The following is a 15,464-nucleotide window of genomic DNA, read 5'->3' on the forward strand; positions in this document are numbered from 1 at the left end:
TATTATACGTCTATATTCTTTATATATATTTATACTATATATCATTAATTGGTCCACAAAGTATATCTGTGCATTCTCTAGTGCTTTGTAAAAAGAAAAAAAAAACAATATTACTATCAAAATATTCATTTAATGGCTTTACTTCATACATAAATACATGTTTGGATCGAACACATGAGCGATGACCGTAGAGTCAGTTTGGAAAACGACTTTTCTTTGTGTCGGGGCTGTACACGCGGGGCAGCGAGGACGCGTCGCTACAAAAACGCTATTCGGCGGCGGCCTTTGTTTTTAACCCTTTGCTTATACCTTTTCCCCAGGACGGCCGCCAAGTATTTCTTGACAGCCATTTGTTTACGGTAGCGGCTGTAGCTGTCGGTGAAGATCCCGTCCGAGTGGCGCTTGGACAGAGGCTCGGAGTCGTCTTCCGCGCCGCCCCCGAGGTTTCCCCTGCGAGAAAAAGGGTCGGGGGGGAGGTTGAGCGGACCCGGGCCGCAGAGAGCGCCCACGGGAGCCTCGGGGAAGGGCGCAGAGCCCGGGCCTCGGCCAGGAGGGACCCCAGAGCGGGCGGCCACGGAGACCCCGCCCTCTCCATCCCCCGGGTCTTCTGAGGACCACGGACCCGGGAGGAGACCCAGATAAACCGCGCGCCTCTTAAGGCTTCCTCCCAACGCCGCCTGGCCGAGATGGGTCCCGGACACACAAAGCAGATAGCCCGGGGGCCCTCAACGCCACGCCCGCGGCTGCCCCGAGTTTCCATCCCTCCCCCCGCCCCCCGACTCGTAGCCCAGCGGGAGGGGAACGCTCCTATCCGCACGCTAAGTCGAAAAACCTGACGATAATAATATAAGTCGACAGGCTGCAGGCAATATTCTCCACCGCATGAATTATTCATTGCGAAAACGTAATCTGTTTTCCCGTGGGCTTTATTAAAATGTTGCCTTCTGCTGAGACTGGCTCCACGCAAGCCCCGAGCGCTGGGTTTGTCTGAGTGAGCAAAAACTGCCTCCTTACGAGTCTCAGTTTCGCGATGCGTTTACTTCGATTTGAATTTATAATAAAGGCCAGGCCCCACCCTCCAAAATGTCACGCTTAGAGGAAATTACGGCAAATCCTCCCAGGAACCTACAAGGTTTTGAATGGTTGGGGGAGGAGGAACTGGGCTCTCTTTTCATTCAAAACGGATCCAAATCCCCGGTTTTCCTGCCCTCGCTCCCTCTCACCGGGTCTCCAGCTCTGGGACCAAACTTCAGGCGCCACTCTCACCTCCGCGGCCGCGGGGCGGGGACCCCAGCCCCACGTGCGCCCCGGCGCCCGGCGCCCCGCCCGCCCCGCGCGCGTCACGCGCCGTTAACTCTTTGCAAACTCTTACCCCATGCTCTGGGCCACCAGGGACCGCAGGTACTTCCTGGCGGACAGCTGGTCCAGCACTTCGCGGTAGGCCTGGTTAAGGATCCCGTGCGCCACATCCCTAACGGGGAGGCAAAGTGTGCAGCCGAGGTCACTGCCGGCCCCGCGGCAGCCCAGACCCCCACCCCGGGCCCGTCGGCGCAGAACTTGGGAGGAACTCTCGGGAGATTCCCGAAAGCCGATGCTGGGGTCCAGAGGCCGGCCCGGCCCGCGGGTGGTGGTGAGTGCCCAGGCGCGCACTCGCTGACCCCCTTGGGCCACGGGCCTCTCGGGCCCCACAGACTCTCCGGCTACTGGTTTTGCGCGGCTCCGGTGGGGTCGGGTCAGGGAGCAGGGAGGGACCTGCCCCGGGGGCGCCCAGCCCTCCCGCCCTGGCCGGCGCCCGCACCTGGGGTCCGCGGGGCGGCGGGGGGCGTAGGCGTCCTGCAGCGCCGAGGCGGGGCTCCCGGCGCCCGGCGGCTCCGGGTCGTAGTAGTCCTGCAGCGGGTTTCCGTCCTCGTCGTACGCCTCGTCCTCCGGCCTGCGGGTGGCCAGAAAGAGTGGTCAGCACAGGCCCTCCCCAGCGGGACGAGGAGCTCTGGAAAAGTCCCCACCGAGACCGGTCCCTTCTTCCAGGACAGGGTGGGGGTGATAAAGGGAGATAAAGGGCGGCCCTGCGGGATCCACGCACGCTGGGAACCCGCGGCTCGCCTGCTGGCCGCGCACACCTAGCCAACGAAAAGGACAGCCCCGGTTCCCCGCGGGCCCCCAGGCCTCCCCCCGGCAGCAGCGCGCGGGGACTCGACGGTCCCGGGGAGGCGTCGCTGCCCGACGCGAAGACCCGGGGGCGGGGGCCCAGCGCCAGCGCCCAGGGTGGGTGGGGTGTGTCCTGGCAGCCACCCCCACCCGCGGCTCGGAGCCCAGGGGAGCCCTTCCCCGCGCAGATGTAGGTCACGGAGAACCTCCCGTTCCTATTTTGGGCCTGAGAGTATCTGGCAGGGGCATGAATAATAGATGCCCCTAAACTTAGCCGGCTCGGCGGCGGCGGCGCGTTGGGCAGCGAGTCCGCGCGCCCGGGTGCCTCTCGCCCGGGAAAGTGCCAGGCGCTTGGAACTTCGAAAATAACCGGAGGTGAAACCAGGGGGCTTTTAAGTTCACACAATAAATAGTTCGCACTGCTCTGCCAGCCCCCGCGGGTCGGCAGGACCCCGCATCGACCCCGACAGGGGTCCCGCCGCCGACCCGACTGTCACTCCCAGCCACTGCCCCCATCCCCGAGGAAGCGGTGGGTGAACACCAGTCCCGAGCGCTGGGCCGCCGGGGAGGCTGGGACTGCGCTCCCCAGGCCCGGCGGGAGTCGTAAGGGTTACTCCCCGCCGCCGACCCGACCCCCGCGGGGGTCCCGAGCCAGGCGAGCCGCCCCGCCCGCCCGCGCCCAGCCGGTCCGCGCCAACGCGCCTCGCCCCGGCTCTAGGTCCCGGAGCCCAGGTCTCTCTGGCCACTTTCTGCCCTGCCTGGAGCCCAGATGCTGGAACCGCAGGCCAAAAACTCAACCCCGTCTCTACAGCCAACTCGACGGTCTCAATAGCTCCCCCTCCCCGGGAGAACACCCCCGGGCGCGGCTGGTCCAGGCTTCTTTACCAAGCTCGGCGAACCCGAGCGCCTCCAGGCGCCGACGCCCCGCTGCCCCGTGGCCTCCACTGCCCAGCACCTCTAGGGATGCTCGGGGGCTGCGGCGGGGAACCCGACAGAGTCGACCGACTAGAAACCCGGGTGTTAAGCAAAAGGCCAGGTTTCCCAGACCCTGGCAGGGGCAAGACTGCCCTGCGGTCCCGCCCGCCTGCGCGCTTTCGGCTCCTTCTGGGATACACCCAGCCTCTTTCTTCTCTCGAGTTGCTTTCCTTGGCCGTAACCGGCCAGCACTCCCCTCCCCAGGACAATCGGGGACTCAAAATGCATTTGTAAACGCCGGATCCCTAGAAAGAAAGCTCTTTGGGGGAAAGAACTGGACCGCGGCGAAGAGAAGGGCCGCAAAGGGAGCGGGAGACCCCGCCCCAATAGTCCCGAACGAGCTGAAACAAAGCAAAGTCGGAGGGGGCTGCGCGCTCAAGCTCCCGCCTAGCTTGGGGAGCCCAAGTTCTCCGAATTCACCCTACCAATCGGTAAAAGAAGCCGGGCTGGGGGCCTTGCCCTGCCCCCCTCGGGCGGGAGTGGGGGGAGGCATCCTCTCCGCGCGCGCTCCTCGCTCCGCCGGGTCCCGGGCTGCGCGGGGCTGGGGGAGGGGCGCCTGGTGGTCGCGGAGTCTGCCCGGCCCCCAGACTTGCCTAGGGCCGGGACCCCGGGCCCAGCCAAGGCAGCTGGAGGCTCACCAGAATCAGCGCTCGGGGGTCTGCGTCCCGGGAACGGCAGAGGGGCGCCCCAGCCAGCCCCGGCGCCCGGCACCTACCTGATCCCGGGGAACCGGAGCCCGGCGGCAGCAGGTGAGCAGTAGACGCTGCTGTGCATGATAATCCCAAAGACCAGCAGGGCCAGCCTGGCTCCGCCACACATGGTCATTCTGCGCAGAACGGAAAAGAGGGGACGCGGTCGTGCGATGGCCCCTGCGACCCCAAGAAACTCCGGGCGCTGGGGAGGGAGCGAAGCGTCGCCTCCCGGGGCCGGGTGCCACTTGGCGACACCCGCGCGCCCAGACACTGCTTGACTGCTATAGTTAGAAAAAAAAATAGATATGTAGGCACAAACCTGGCTCCCAAGAGCCAGGCCGGGCAGGAGGGGAAGGGAATCCGTACCCCGCCGCCCATACCGGCCGGGGGAAGCCGGCAGTCGAGGGGGCCGTTTGGTAAGACCCCCACCCCCACCCCCGACTGTTTAACTCTTACCGCTGCTCCCGGAGGGTTGGTGCCAACGAGGCTGGCGGGCTCGAGTTTCTCCAAGTTCGTGCGCCGGGGTCACAGCCCCAGAGGCATCACCGCCTGGCGTCGGAGTCGGAGGCGAGGCCGCAGGGACGGGGCGGCCGGGGGGGCTGCGGGACTTGTGCGCCCAGGCTAGAATTCCGTTCAAAAGTTTGCAGCCGCACGGAATCGGGAGCGAGCGAGCGAGACGCCCCGGGCGCGGGCAGAGGTGCGCGAGGAAGGAGGGGAGAGGAGGCGGCGGGAGGGAGGGATGGAGGGGGGCGGGGCAGGTGGCCGCCAAGTCCGCGGGGAGACGCGGGTGGTTACGGGCCGGCGGGGCCGGCCGCGGCGGGCCCGGGGCGAGCGGGCTGCGAGCGGGGAGGCGGCGGCGCCTCGCCTGCTCGAGGGCCCTCCGGCTGCGTCTGAAGATGCGGCTTCAGCTGCTGCAGCCGCCGGTTGCAGAGGTGACGGGCAGTCCTGGCGTGCTTATATATGCAGCTGGCGAAAAATCTATCCGAACACGGCTTTAGGAGCGTCCTCTTTGTCCACATCTGTCTGCCTATGGCCTTTGAGTACAGAATATTTTGGTGCACTGTTGCGCTCCGATTTTTATCCATGAAATTACTTCCCACCCCCCCCACACACACACACACACGGTTTTTTTTTTCAGTCACGTAATGATTGAGTATCAGAAAAAGACGTCAGCATCCGAGTCCCTCAAGGAACATATTAACTATTCTGTGCTGTCCGCTAGGATGATAAGATCCGAGTCATCGACTTCTCATAAACACCTTTCACTCATACAATCCAATTTTTAAGGAGTCCAGTTATTAGGATGGTTTTCAGTTTTGCCCCATTTTTCAAGGAGAGGTAAAGAATTCTCAGAATTTCTAGGATTTTTTTTTTATTACATCCCTGCTCTTCCTCTTTACTTTCCCATCAAACTCCACCAAGGAGAGCTCTGGTCTCTAGAATTAAGCACCACGAAGCTCTCCTATTAATAAATTTAATTTATGTCTCCTAATTTCTTGCGTATGTTCTTTCAGCTAGGCAATTAAATATGGAAGTCGTTTTGTTTTTAAAGGGAAGTCTTGGAGGATTTTCAGTAAATCTCTAATGGGTCTGGCGGGCCTTGACATTCAGGCTACCCGTAGATTGATTAGCGCTGAGGCTCCGCGGAGGCCTGCGGAGCTGTCCAGGCTCTGGGTGCTGAATTGTTTGGGCGCAGATGCTATGAACCCTGGAAATTGCCAGTGGCTTAATTTTCACCAGAGCCTCTGAACCTGAAGCTTTGGCAGTGGTGCTACTGATGTGGCACTCTGCTGCCTAAATCGACCCACTGTTCAGATTCATGCCCCCTTTACAGTGCTCTGAGGCTAAGAACCGTCTCAGTCCTGCCTTCCGGCTCAGTGAAGAACATTCTGTGCCTCCTGATTGTGTGAATCCTGATGTTTGGATCCCCAGCTTTTTCTGTTTGTCCACTTTCACACTTTCTGTGGCTCTTGCCGGTTTTAATATTAAAACTGTGACATCGTGCTTTCCACAAGAATCAAGATTTTAAGAACGTGGGGATGAGAAATATGGGTTTTTTCACTTTTTTATTTTTTTTTTACAAGTTGGATTCTGTTTGGGGAAAGACAGGCAGACTGAGACTGTAACAGGGTTTCCAGTACAAGTTTACTCGCTGAGGGTTTTTAACAGGAATCCCTCCCTTGGGAATGGGTAATAAAAAAAATTTTTTTTTAACTGAAAATGACGTGGGAAGAGGAAAGCAATGAGGGAAAGTGTATTCGCCCTGGACCTCGCAAGCCCCTGAGTAATTCAACAGGATTCATAAGTCCCTTCTCCAGTAAGAGATCTGGCTCTATTTCTTTTGAAAAGGAAATGGGGGCATCAATAAGCATTTGTGTGTTTTCTAATGATTTGGATCTTACCAAAACTGAGAGGAAATGACAATTAAGCTGGAGTGTCTCCCGTTACCGCGATCTAGGGCTATCATTTAAATGAGCTTTGTCGGTTCTGCCCGCTTTTTCCAAGACAAGATGTTTCTCGTTCCCAACGCCACTCTTGCTTTTATTGGAGACTTAACACTTCTTCCAAGAAGGGAAAGTTTTCCTTATTCCTGGCCATGAATGGCCCCAAAGGGCCTGCTTCCTCCTGGTTTCTTCCTGGCCACGTGCTAGCCTGGCCGCCTCCAATAAAACTCCATGCATGGGTGCGGGGAGGGCATCTCGTTGTCGGCCCTGTGCCCCCCCCCCCCGCTTGTGCTGGAGCGGTTCCCTGCGTGTGTCCCGGGGTTCAGCCCGCCTGGCTCCCACACAGGCCCGCGGTGTTCACCCAGGACCATCAAGAGGAGAAGGCTTTCTTCCCGGAGCGCTCGAAGCCATTACCTGCGGTGGCTTTCCTGTCTGCGCGTCAAAGGTGAACCCCATTAAAAATCCTTCCTCTTTCCTCCCACGCGGATTCCAAAATGAGTTCAATCTGGAGAAATATTTGAAAATTTCCAAGACTCCTTGTACGACTCACCACCCAACTTTAGTAAAGAGAGCCACCGTGTGGGGAGTGTGTTGTCTTCACGGTCTATGGGCTGGGCGAACCACCAACAATTATTCGGTGAGCAGGACCTCTGCGGCTCCAGGGCCGGGGGCTGCGCCTCTGCCCTCGCACACTCCCCAGCTCAGGTCCTCGGCGCCCCGCACCCCAAAATCACAAGCCTCTAGGTGGGTACCCGCCCAACAGAGTGAACACTGAGCAAAGAAATGGAGATTCTTCCCCAACCACAAAAAGTTGAGCTCCAGGGGCCCACAATCTAAAGACCCACCCAGCCAGGTTCCACAGCTGCCGGTAGGAACCAAACCCCCGCCCCCCGACAGGCTCCTCCGCAGATTTTTTTTCGTTGCCAGTGTCTATCTTTAATTGGGCGAGTTAGGCATCTCAGGGCAGCTAACCTTTCGGGTTCTTGAAAGTTGTGGCGGGGACCCTGGGCGGGGAGAGGCAGGGAAACGCTAAGCTAGGGAGGAAATCAAATCTGCGGCCCCGGGGTGCATCCTCAAATCCACAGAGAGCTTCTTGCTTTTTTTTTTGGGGGGGGGGTGGGTGGAAGATAAATCTCAAAGGCCAAGTCGTTTTTCTGCCACCACTCCTCCTCCTAAGAGTATGAATTTGCTTCTAATCTGTGGGAGGTCCCAGGCCAGCCTTAGCCCTGCGGAGGAGGGAGGGCTTTGGGTCTGGCCCAGAGAACCGGGCAGGCCACCTATCAGCCCCCAGTGCCCGCTAGAGGGCCCAGTGCGCTGAGGTGTCCCGGGGAGCAAGAGGGAGGGACCTGAGCCCAGACCCTGACACCAACCTGGCTAACCGGTGCCTGGAACCCTGGCCAATCCCAAGGACCTGAGACTAAAAGGGCGCTTTCTGGGGAAAGGAAGCAGGGGAGAGTTAGAGGCAGAAAGGTAGAGTGAAAGAAGGGGATTTTGTGTATTTTTTTCTTACCTAGTTTCTCTCCCCCAAGGGATTTTTACATCCTCCTACTGTGACTGGGGTTAAGAGCTTGAGAGAAACTTCCAGAAGGGGCTGCATAGAATTGAAAGTGATGGGGGGGGGGCAGTAGAACTTTTTATTTACAGGTAACACAAAATAATTTCAAGCACAGCCCCCACTGTAACCCCAACATTTGCCAGAAGACTCCCCAGGCTAGCACAGTTTCTCTCCAGGCTAGGAAATGTTAGAAGGTTTATGTTAGCTAAAACACGTCACATCAGGGTCAGTTAGCAAAGCAAGAGAAGCCAGGGGAATCTCAAGAGTGGAAGGCCTCGCCGCTGTCCTCTGACACCGCATGTCTCCCACCCACCAAGCAGGGGCTGCTTGGAAATATTTGTTAGAAATGATGAAATATCCTGAATTTCAACTCCCTTATGTGGCAGTTCCTTTTTATCCTGTTAGTCCTTCAGATGGGAAAACAAGCTTTGATCCAAAATAATCAGCACTACTTGAAAGCCAAACTAACACTCCCCTGAATGGTTTTTCCTGACCCGTTGTCTTTCTGATGCTGGCGTCTTGGGCCCTGAATCAACACTGGATTCAAAGAACTCTAGCCTCCAAAGAAGTAGAATTTTGTATTTAGACAGGAGGACCATGTCTGGTCAATGTGCCAGTGAGTATGCATACTCTCAGTAAATATGCTGGGTTTGGGTTGGCAAACGGTTTCCCAACATTAGCAGTATATACAACGCAAATAGGATTTATATTGTCCTGTCTCTGCTGGGTTCCTCCTCTGTGAACCACCTTCACTTGGGAAATAACTCTCCCTCTGCTCCAAGGAAATCTTCTTGCTACTTCCAGCCCCCATAGTGTGCCTCAGGGATGAACAAAGTGATGCCTGCCTCTAAGGAGGTGGGTGGAGGAGATTTCCCCCACTTCCCTCTGGCCCAGCCGCTCAGTGCCCAGCACTCCTGCAACCTCCATGTCCCATCCCATCAGCTTGTTTTGGCCACATAAAAGGCCATGTTTGCATAAAGCATCCCACATATTCCAAGTATAAACGATACAAGTCAAGATTGGAAAAATCTCACATCCCCATTCTGTTCTTTTCCAGGCAGTACTTAGCGTAAGAACCAGGCTATCCTGAGCCTTTGGGGGGCACGAGCTTGACGCAGAACATTGTCCTCTCCCGTGAACGACAAAAGTGAATTATAAAGCTGGATCCAATTTCACTCTAAACTTTTTCTCTTCTGACTCTTCCAGCAAATGTGATGACTAATGACTCACTCCATACCGATTTCACCTGTAGGGAAACCCAAATGTTCTGCTACAGAACGTCATGACCACCACTTACTGAACTGCCTGCATCATGCTCTTCCGAACTCACTGTGAAGTAAGGCTCTGATGAGCTTCCCCATGATGTGTCCTGACGTCTCTGACCTTCAGACTGCAATGGCTCACACACTCTGAAAACAACCGGGGAAAAAAAGAAACATTTTCAAACCACACGAACAAAAAAGCATCTCTCTCTCTCTTTCTCTCTCGAATCCAAGGACAGGATTGCATGTTCTCAGGGCCAAAAATACTGCCGGTTGTTTCAAGACACAGAACAGACACCCAAGAAATAAAAATCAGATGGGATTTTTGCTGTAGGTTTGGGTGATTTCAGGTATCCCACATGCGTGCCTCTTTTAAGGCAGAATTTTCTGTACATTATGGGGTACCCAAAATATAGTCCCCAGACTTCACTCTGAAGCTTCTGCCAAACTCTTCTGAGGTTTCTAGAATATCTCCTCTTAAAAGCCAAGCAGAAGAAAGTCCTTTCTATGTCTAAATTTTTACATCTAAGGCTCAGAAAGCCTTAAGTAGGGGGGAAAAAGCTTGGAAAGTATCTGGGAAACCCAATATCCTAAATTACTTTTTGAGACAGTTTCTGAAAATGTTGGAAGAGGAATCTTTGTGCAAAATAAAACAAGGTTTTTATAGACAAAATTAAAAAGGACCTTTCTCTGTGCGTTTATAACATCCCAAATCTCTGCCCTCTGTGCTCAGAAGACTCACTCAGCCTAACTTTCAATAAATATACGTATATTTGTACTAATTTTGTGAAAACTTTGTCATTATCCTCATTACCATTACTGGATGGTAATGTCTCTGCAAATACTTTCTTCCAGGCTGGGAAAATAAAGCCTAGGACCTCCTGTATGCTACACAAGCACCTAACAATGAGTTTTATTTGCTCTTGCAAATACGTGTGTGTGTGTGTGTGTGTGTGTGTGTGTGTGTGTGTGTGTGTGTGGTACTGGGGATGAACCTAGGGGCTTTCTACCTCTGGACTATACTCCCAGACCTATTTTTTTTAAATATTTTATTTGGAAACAGGGTCTCACTAAGTTGCTGAGGGCCTCACTAAGTAGCTGAGGCTGGCTGTGAACCTGCGTGATCCTCCTGTCTCCGCCTCCCAAGTACTGTGATTACAAAACCATGCCTGGCTTGCAAATACTTTTAAAATAATCTCTCTGCCCAAATATACATAACAATAAGGAAAAAATATCATCTACATAGAATACTGTTTGCCATGAGTTTACTATTTGAAATCTTTAATTAGTATTTCTTTAGATCATTTTGAATGCTTCCAAAGAGCCTGCACAATATTGCTACTCCCCAGTTAAAAATAGGAAGGATAGCTGGGCGAGGTAATGCACGCTTGTAATCCCTGCGCTTAGGAGGCTGAGACAGGAGGATCACACGGGTTCGAAGCCAGCCTCAGCTACTTAGTGAGGCTCTCAGCAACTTAGTGAGACCCTGTTTCCAAATAAAGTATAAAATAGATCTGGGAGGTAGAAAAGCCCCTGGGTTCCACCCCCAGAACCACACACACACACACACACACACACACTAGCAAGGATAATAATAACAACTGTTTAGAAACAATCACAGCGCTGAGTTTCCCCTAATAGCAATCTTTGTAGGCACTACTGTCACTCCCATTTTACACATGAGAAAATGGGGCTCAAAGAATTTAGGTAACTTATGCAAACTCAATTTCAAGTTTCAATGGCTCTAGCGAATCTTAATGACCATCATATGTTATACTGACTTATATATTTTTTCCTCTAGAGTTGTGATAAATACAAATTACTAGCTTAATATTAGCTTAAGTCTGTGATGACCCAACTGAGAAGAAAATTGGTTTTTTATTAATTTTTCCAATTAAAATTATGTTTACTATAATAGACACCAAATGCTACTAACACTATTGAAACTAAGTTAAGACACAAACATACCATATACTCGTGAGTTTTCTTTAGATAAAATAGGTATGCTTCTGCTGGCCATGGTGGCACACACCTGTAATCCCAGTTCTTGGGGGGCTGAGACAAGATCACAGATTCCAGGCTAGCCTCGTCAACTTAATAAGACCTTCAGGAATGTGGAAAGACCCCATTTTGAAATAAAAAATAAAGGAACTGTGGGTATAGTTCAGATGTAGAAAGACGTTAGGGGACAATCTCCAGTACCAAACAAAACAAAACAAAACAAGAGGTATGCGCTAAGATATGTTTTTTTTGTTTGTTTGTTTTGGTTTGGTTTGATCTTTTTGGTGGTACTGGGGTTCCTGGAAGCCCTTCTACCTCCGGGCTCCACTCCCAGACCTATTTTATATTTTCGAAACAGGGTCTCTTACGTCAACACGGCTGGCTTCGAACCTGCGCGATCCTCCTGTCTCCGCCTCCCAAGCACCCAAGCGCGGGGATTACAAGCGTGCGCCACCACGCCCGGCTAAGATATGGGTTTTAAGGGATACCACATATTCTTATTTACATATACCAAGGTGTTCGAAAGGTTAAAAATATTGCCGTCCCAAGTCATTATTTAAAATACTTTCATGATTAAGAATGCATGAAAAGTTTTAGTGATGTGTTTAAGTTTTGAAAAATTCAATACATTTTAAATTTGTCAGTTAATACTCATTATGTGATCATCTCATTAAATCATCACGTAATTGAATACCAGCGAAGCCATATGACTAGTGAGTCAAGACCTGTGAGTCAAATGGGGCGATATGTAAAACGGAAAGTTTGTTTGGGTTTTTGTAGCAGAGGGGACTTGAACCCAGGGCTTCATGTATAGTAAGAAAAGCATTCTGCCACTGAGCTACATCTCCAGCCCAAGTGTTTTATAACAGTAGCTTCCAGACCAGTAGAAGGGAAGTGAAATGAACATTTAGGAAATTCTTTGATAGCAGTAATATTCTCCGTGTTAGGTATTTTTCACTTAATCTTTGGCCTCTGTAAGATAGGCATGGTATTGTGTGTGTGTGTGTGTGTGTGTGTGTGTGTGTGTGTGTGTGTGTGTGTGTGTGTGTGTGTTGGGAAATCTGATTCAGGGTTTTCTAGGGAAGCACTCTGCCTCTAGCATGCCTATTTTTACTGATGGCTGAACTGGGATTCTGACCAGTGAATTAACTTGACGCCAGCCCACAGCTATCAAAGGACAAAGTCAGGTTTCAAGCCCAGGACTATTTCCAGCGTCAGTGTGCTTTCTCCCGCCACTCGGCCGCCCTGCTGCTGCTGTATAATCACCATTAGTCACAGGAAGAGAAGCAGCATCGTTTAAAACACACGCACAAATGATTCTGTAACAAAACATCAGTTCTAAGGCAGTAGTTTAAACAATTATTACTACGTTTTCTCTGACATTTTAAGATAAAAGGAGCTATGTATTAGCATATGCAAGAACATTTTAAAAGAGATAAGTAATGAATTGGGTTGCGCTCAGACGTACTTTAAAATGTGAAAAGTTATAGCAATTAAAACAGTGTGGTGCTGGTGAAATAATAGATCAAAGGAATAAATAGATCAAAGTGTGTGTGTGTGTGTGTGTGTGTGTGTGTGTGTGTGTGTAAAGAAATAAACACAATACCTAATTTCCAATGGAGAGAGTATAATACTGGGACAATTAACTATCCATTTGGAAGAAGAGAAAAATTAGATTGCTCCTTATATTCTATAAAAACCTCAAACATACCCAAATGAATTCAAGAACAAAGATAAGCCATATGTGAGTGAGAATACACATCTGCAATCCCTGGTGGCACACATTTGAGAGACTGAGACAGGAGGATCGCAAGTTCAAGACCAGCCTCAGCAACTTACAGAGGTCTCTCAGCAACTTAGTGAGACCCTGTTTCAAAATAAAAAATAAAATAGGGCTCGGGGAGTAGCTCAGAGGTAGAATGCCTCTGCTTTCAACTTCCAGTACCAAAAACTAAATAAATAAAAACAAGCATTAAAATATCACAAAAATACTAAAAAAAATGAGTAATTTTTAAATTCAAAGAAGTTTTAAGACTGGCAATTAGGACAAAACCATAAAGGAAGAGATTGGCAAATTAACCTGTAGCCCCAGCTACCAAGGAGGCTGAGGCAGGAGGATCAATTGAACTGCAAGAATGAGAGGCCAGACTCCGCAGCATAGGCAGAGCCTGTGCAGAGAGAGAGAGGGAGGAAGAGGGAGGGAGGGAGGGAGAGAGGGGGAGGGAGAGAGAGGGGGAGGGAGGGAGGGGGGAGGGGGAGGGAGGGAGGGGGAGGGAGGGAAGGAGGGAGGCAGGGGGAGGGAGGGAGGGAAGGAGGGAGGGAGGGGGAGGGAGAGAGAGAGAGGGAGGGGGAGGGAGGGAGGGAGGGAGGGAGAGGGAGGGAGGAGGGAGGAGGGAGGGAGGGAGAGGGAGGGAGGGAGAGGGAGGGAGGGAGGGGGAGGGAGGGAGGGAGGGAGGGGGAGGGAGGGAGGGAGGGAGAGGAGGGAGGGGGAGGGAGGGAGAGAGAAAACCGCAAATAAGCAACATACATGAAAACTTTGAGGAAATGTTGGTTCTGCTTATAAAAAGTAAGAAAATCAAAATATGAAGAGTAAAGCCAGGTGTGGTGGTGCACACTTGTAATCCCAGTACTTGGGAGGCTGAGACAGGAGGATCACAGGTTCAAAGCCAGCCTCAGCTACTTGGTGAGGCTCTCAGAAACTCGGTGAGACCCTGTTTCCAAATAAAATATAAAACAGGTCTGGGAGTGTGGTCCAAAAGTATAAAGCCTCTGGGTTCCATCCCCAGTACCACAAAAAATAAAAATAAAAATAATACAAGCCGGGCGTGGTGGCACACGCTTGTCATCCCAGCATTCGGGAGGCTGAGACCAGAGGATCGCGGTTCACGGGCAGCCTCAGTTACTTAGTGAGGCCCTCTGCAACTCACTGTGACCCTGTTTCAAAACAAAGAATAAAAAATAGAGCAGGGGGTGTAGCTCGGAGGTCAAATGCCCCTGGGTTCCATCCCCAGACCCGCAAAAAAAAAAAAAAGAAAAAAAATACGATCACACACAAATGCAAAGTTGATAAAGGACACAGACAAGCATTTTACAAAATTCGTAAAAGCATCTTTGAGAGAAATTTTTCTTTTTCCAAATGGACAGGCCGTTGTGCCAGTGTCCTACTCTTTTACAGGAAATTACATATTAATGTTTATTTCTTGATATTTATGTACTTTATATTTGTTCCTTTGCGCTATTGGAAGCAATACAAGTGGCCCCACTAGTATAAATTAAAATATCTTTTGTGCTTACGTGTACGGTCCTAGGGATTCAGTCCAAGACCTCGTGCATGCTAGGCAAGCACAAAAATATCATTTTTAACCTAACAAATTGGAATGATTTAAGATATTTTCCACTATGTTATACTGTCAAACATGCTAGGAAATGTGCCCTCAGGCATGGCCAGCAGGAGCGTGTATTGATCCAACTTGTCCGGAGAGCAGATTGTCAATTATGCAGAAATTTCGCCCACTGATTTTATTTTTATGAATCTATGAGGGGAAATAAGCAAGTGTGAATTTGTCCAAAGATTAACTACCACCCTATTCATAGCGCCACTGCTTGCAATACAGAACATTTGAAAACAATTATAAAATGTTACATGATAGAAATTCATGAAATTTACTTTAGTACCTCCCCACAAAGGGTCATAATTTCTACTATAGAACAGTAAAATTAAATGGCATTGTAGAAACATCTTCGATGACATGAGAAGGTGCGTATGTCACTAAGAAAGCAGATCATAAACCCAGTACTGAGGATGGAAGCCAGGGCCATTCTACCTCTGAACTACACCCCCAGCTCCATTTGGTTTTTTTGTTTGTTTGTTTTGTTTTGTTGGTTTTTTTTTTTTTTTTTTTGGTGGTACTGGGGATGAAACCCAGGGGCATTCTACCTCCAAGCTACACCCCCAGTCCTACTTTTTATTCTTTATTTTGAAACAGGGTCGCATTAAGTTCTGGAGGGCCTCACTAAGTAGCTGAGGCTGGCTGCAAACCTGCGATCTTCCCATCCCAGCCTCCCAAGTGTGCACCACCACACCCAGCTTATGCTACCAATTTTATAAAAACAAAACATGTCTGCCTACGCATCTGGAAGTATATATACTAAAACAGTAAAATATTTATTGTTAGTGTTGGAACTGTGAAGGGGAAGCTGGATTGTGTTAACTTACTTTTTGTGTTGATTCGTTGTTTCTCAAAGTTTTAAAATAGATATTTTCATAGTAAAAAATTATAAGATTCGTTTTAAATGTACATCTAATGCATGGCTTTACTTCATTGTATTGCTTTTTGTGTATGTGTGGTACTGGGCATTGAGCCCAGAAGCATTCTACCTCTGAACTACA

The 15,464-nt window shown here is 51.0% G+C and overlaps 1 protein-coding gene across 2 annotated transcripts; it reads right to left on the reverse strand.

Moving 5' to 3' along the window:
- Positions 1–257: 257 nt before the first annotated feature.
- Positions 258–3,945, reverse strand: ADCYAP1 (adenylate cyclase activating polypeptide 1; the record flags this gene model as incomplete). 2 transcript variants are annotated; one of them, XM_080714388.1, is made up of 4 exons in its annotated part: positions 258–450; positions 1,373–1,471; positions 1,799–1,930; positions 3,836–3,945. In XM_080714388.1, the coding sequence occupies 4 exons, from the start codon at positions 3,943–3,945 to the stop codon at positions 258–260; spliced, it is 534 nt and encodes a 177-aa protein (XP_080570514.1). The 2 variants fall into 2 exon arrangements, with proteins under 2 accessions (XP_080570514.1, XP_080570513.1); XM_080714387.1 differs by having other exon boundaries at positions 1,373–1,504.
- Between the last annotated feature and the right edge of the window lie 11,519 nt (positions 3,946–15,464).

This window comes from Muscardinus avellanarius (genome assembly GCF_963383645.1).
Source record: "Muscardinus avellanarius genome assembly, chromosome: 17".
Lineage (NCBI taxonomy): Eukaryota > Metazoa > Chordata > Mammalia > Rodentia > Gliridae > Muscardinus > Muscardinus avellanarius.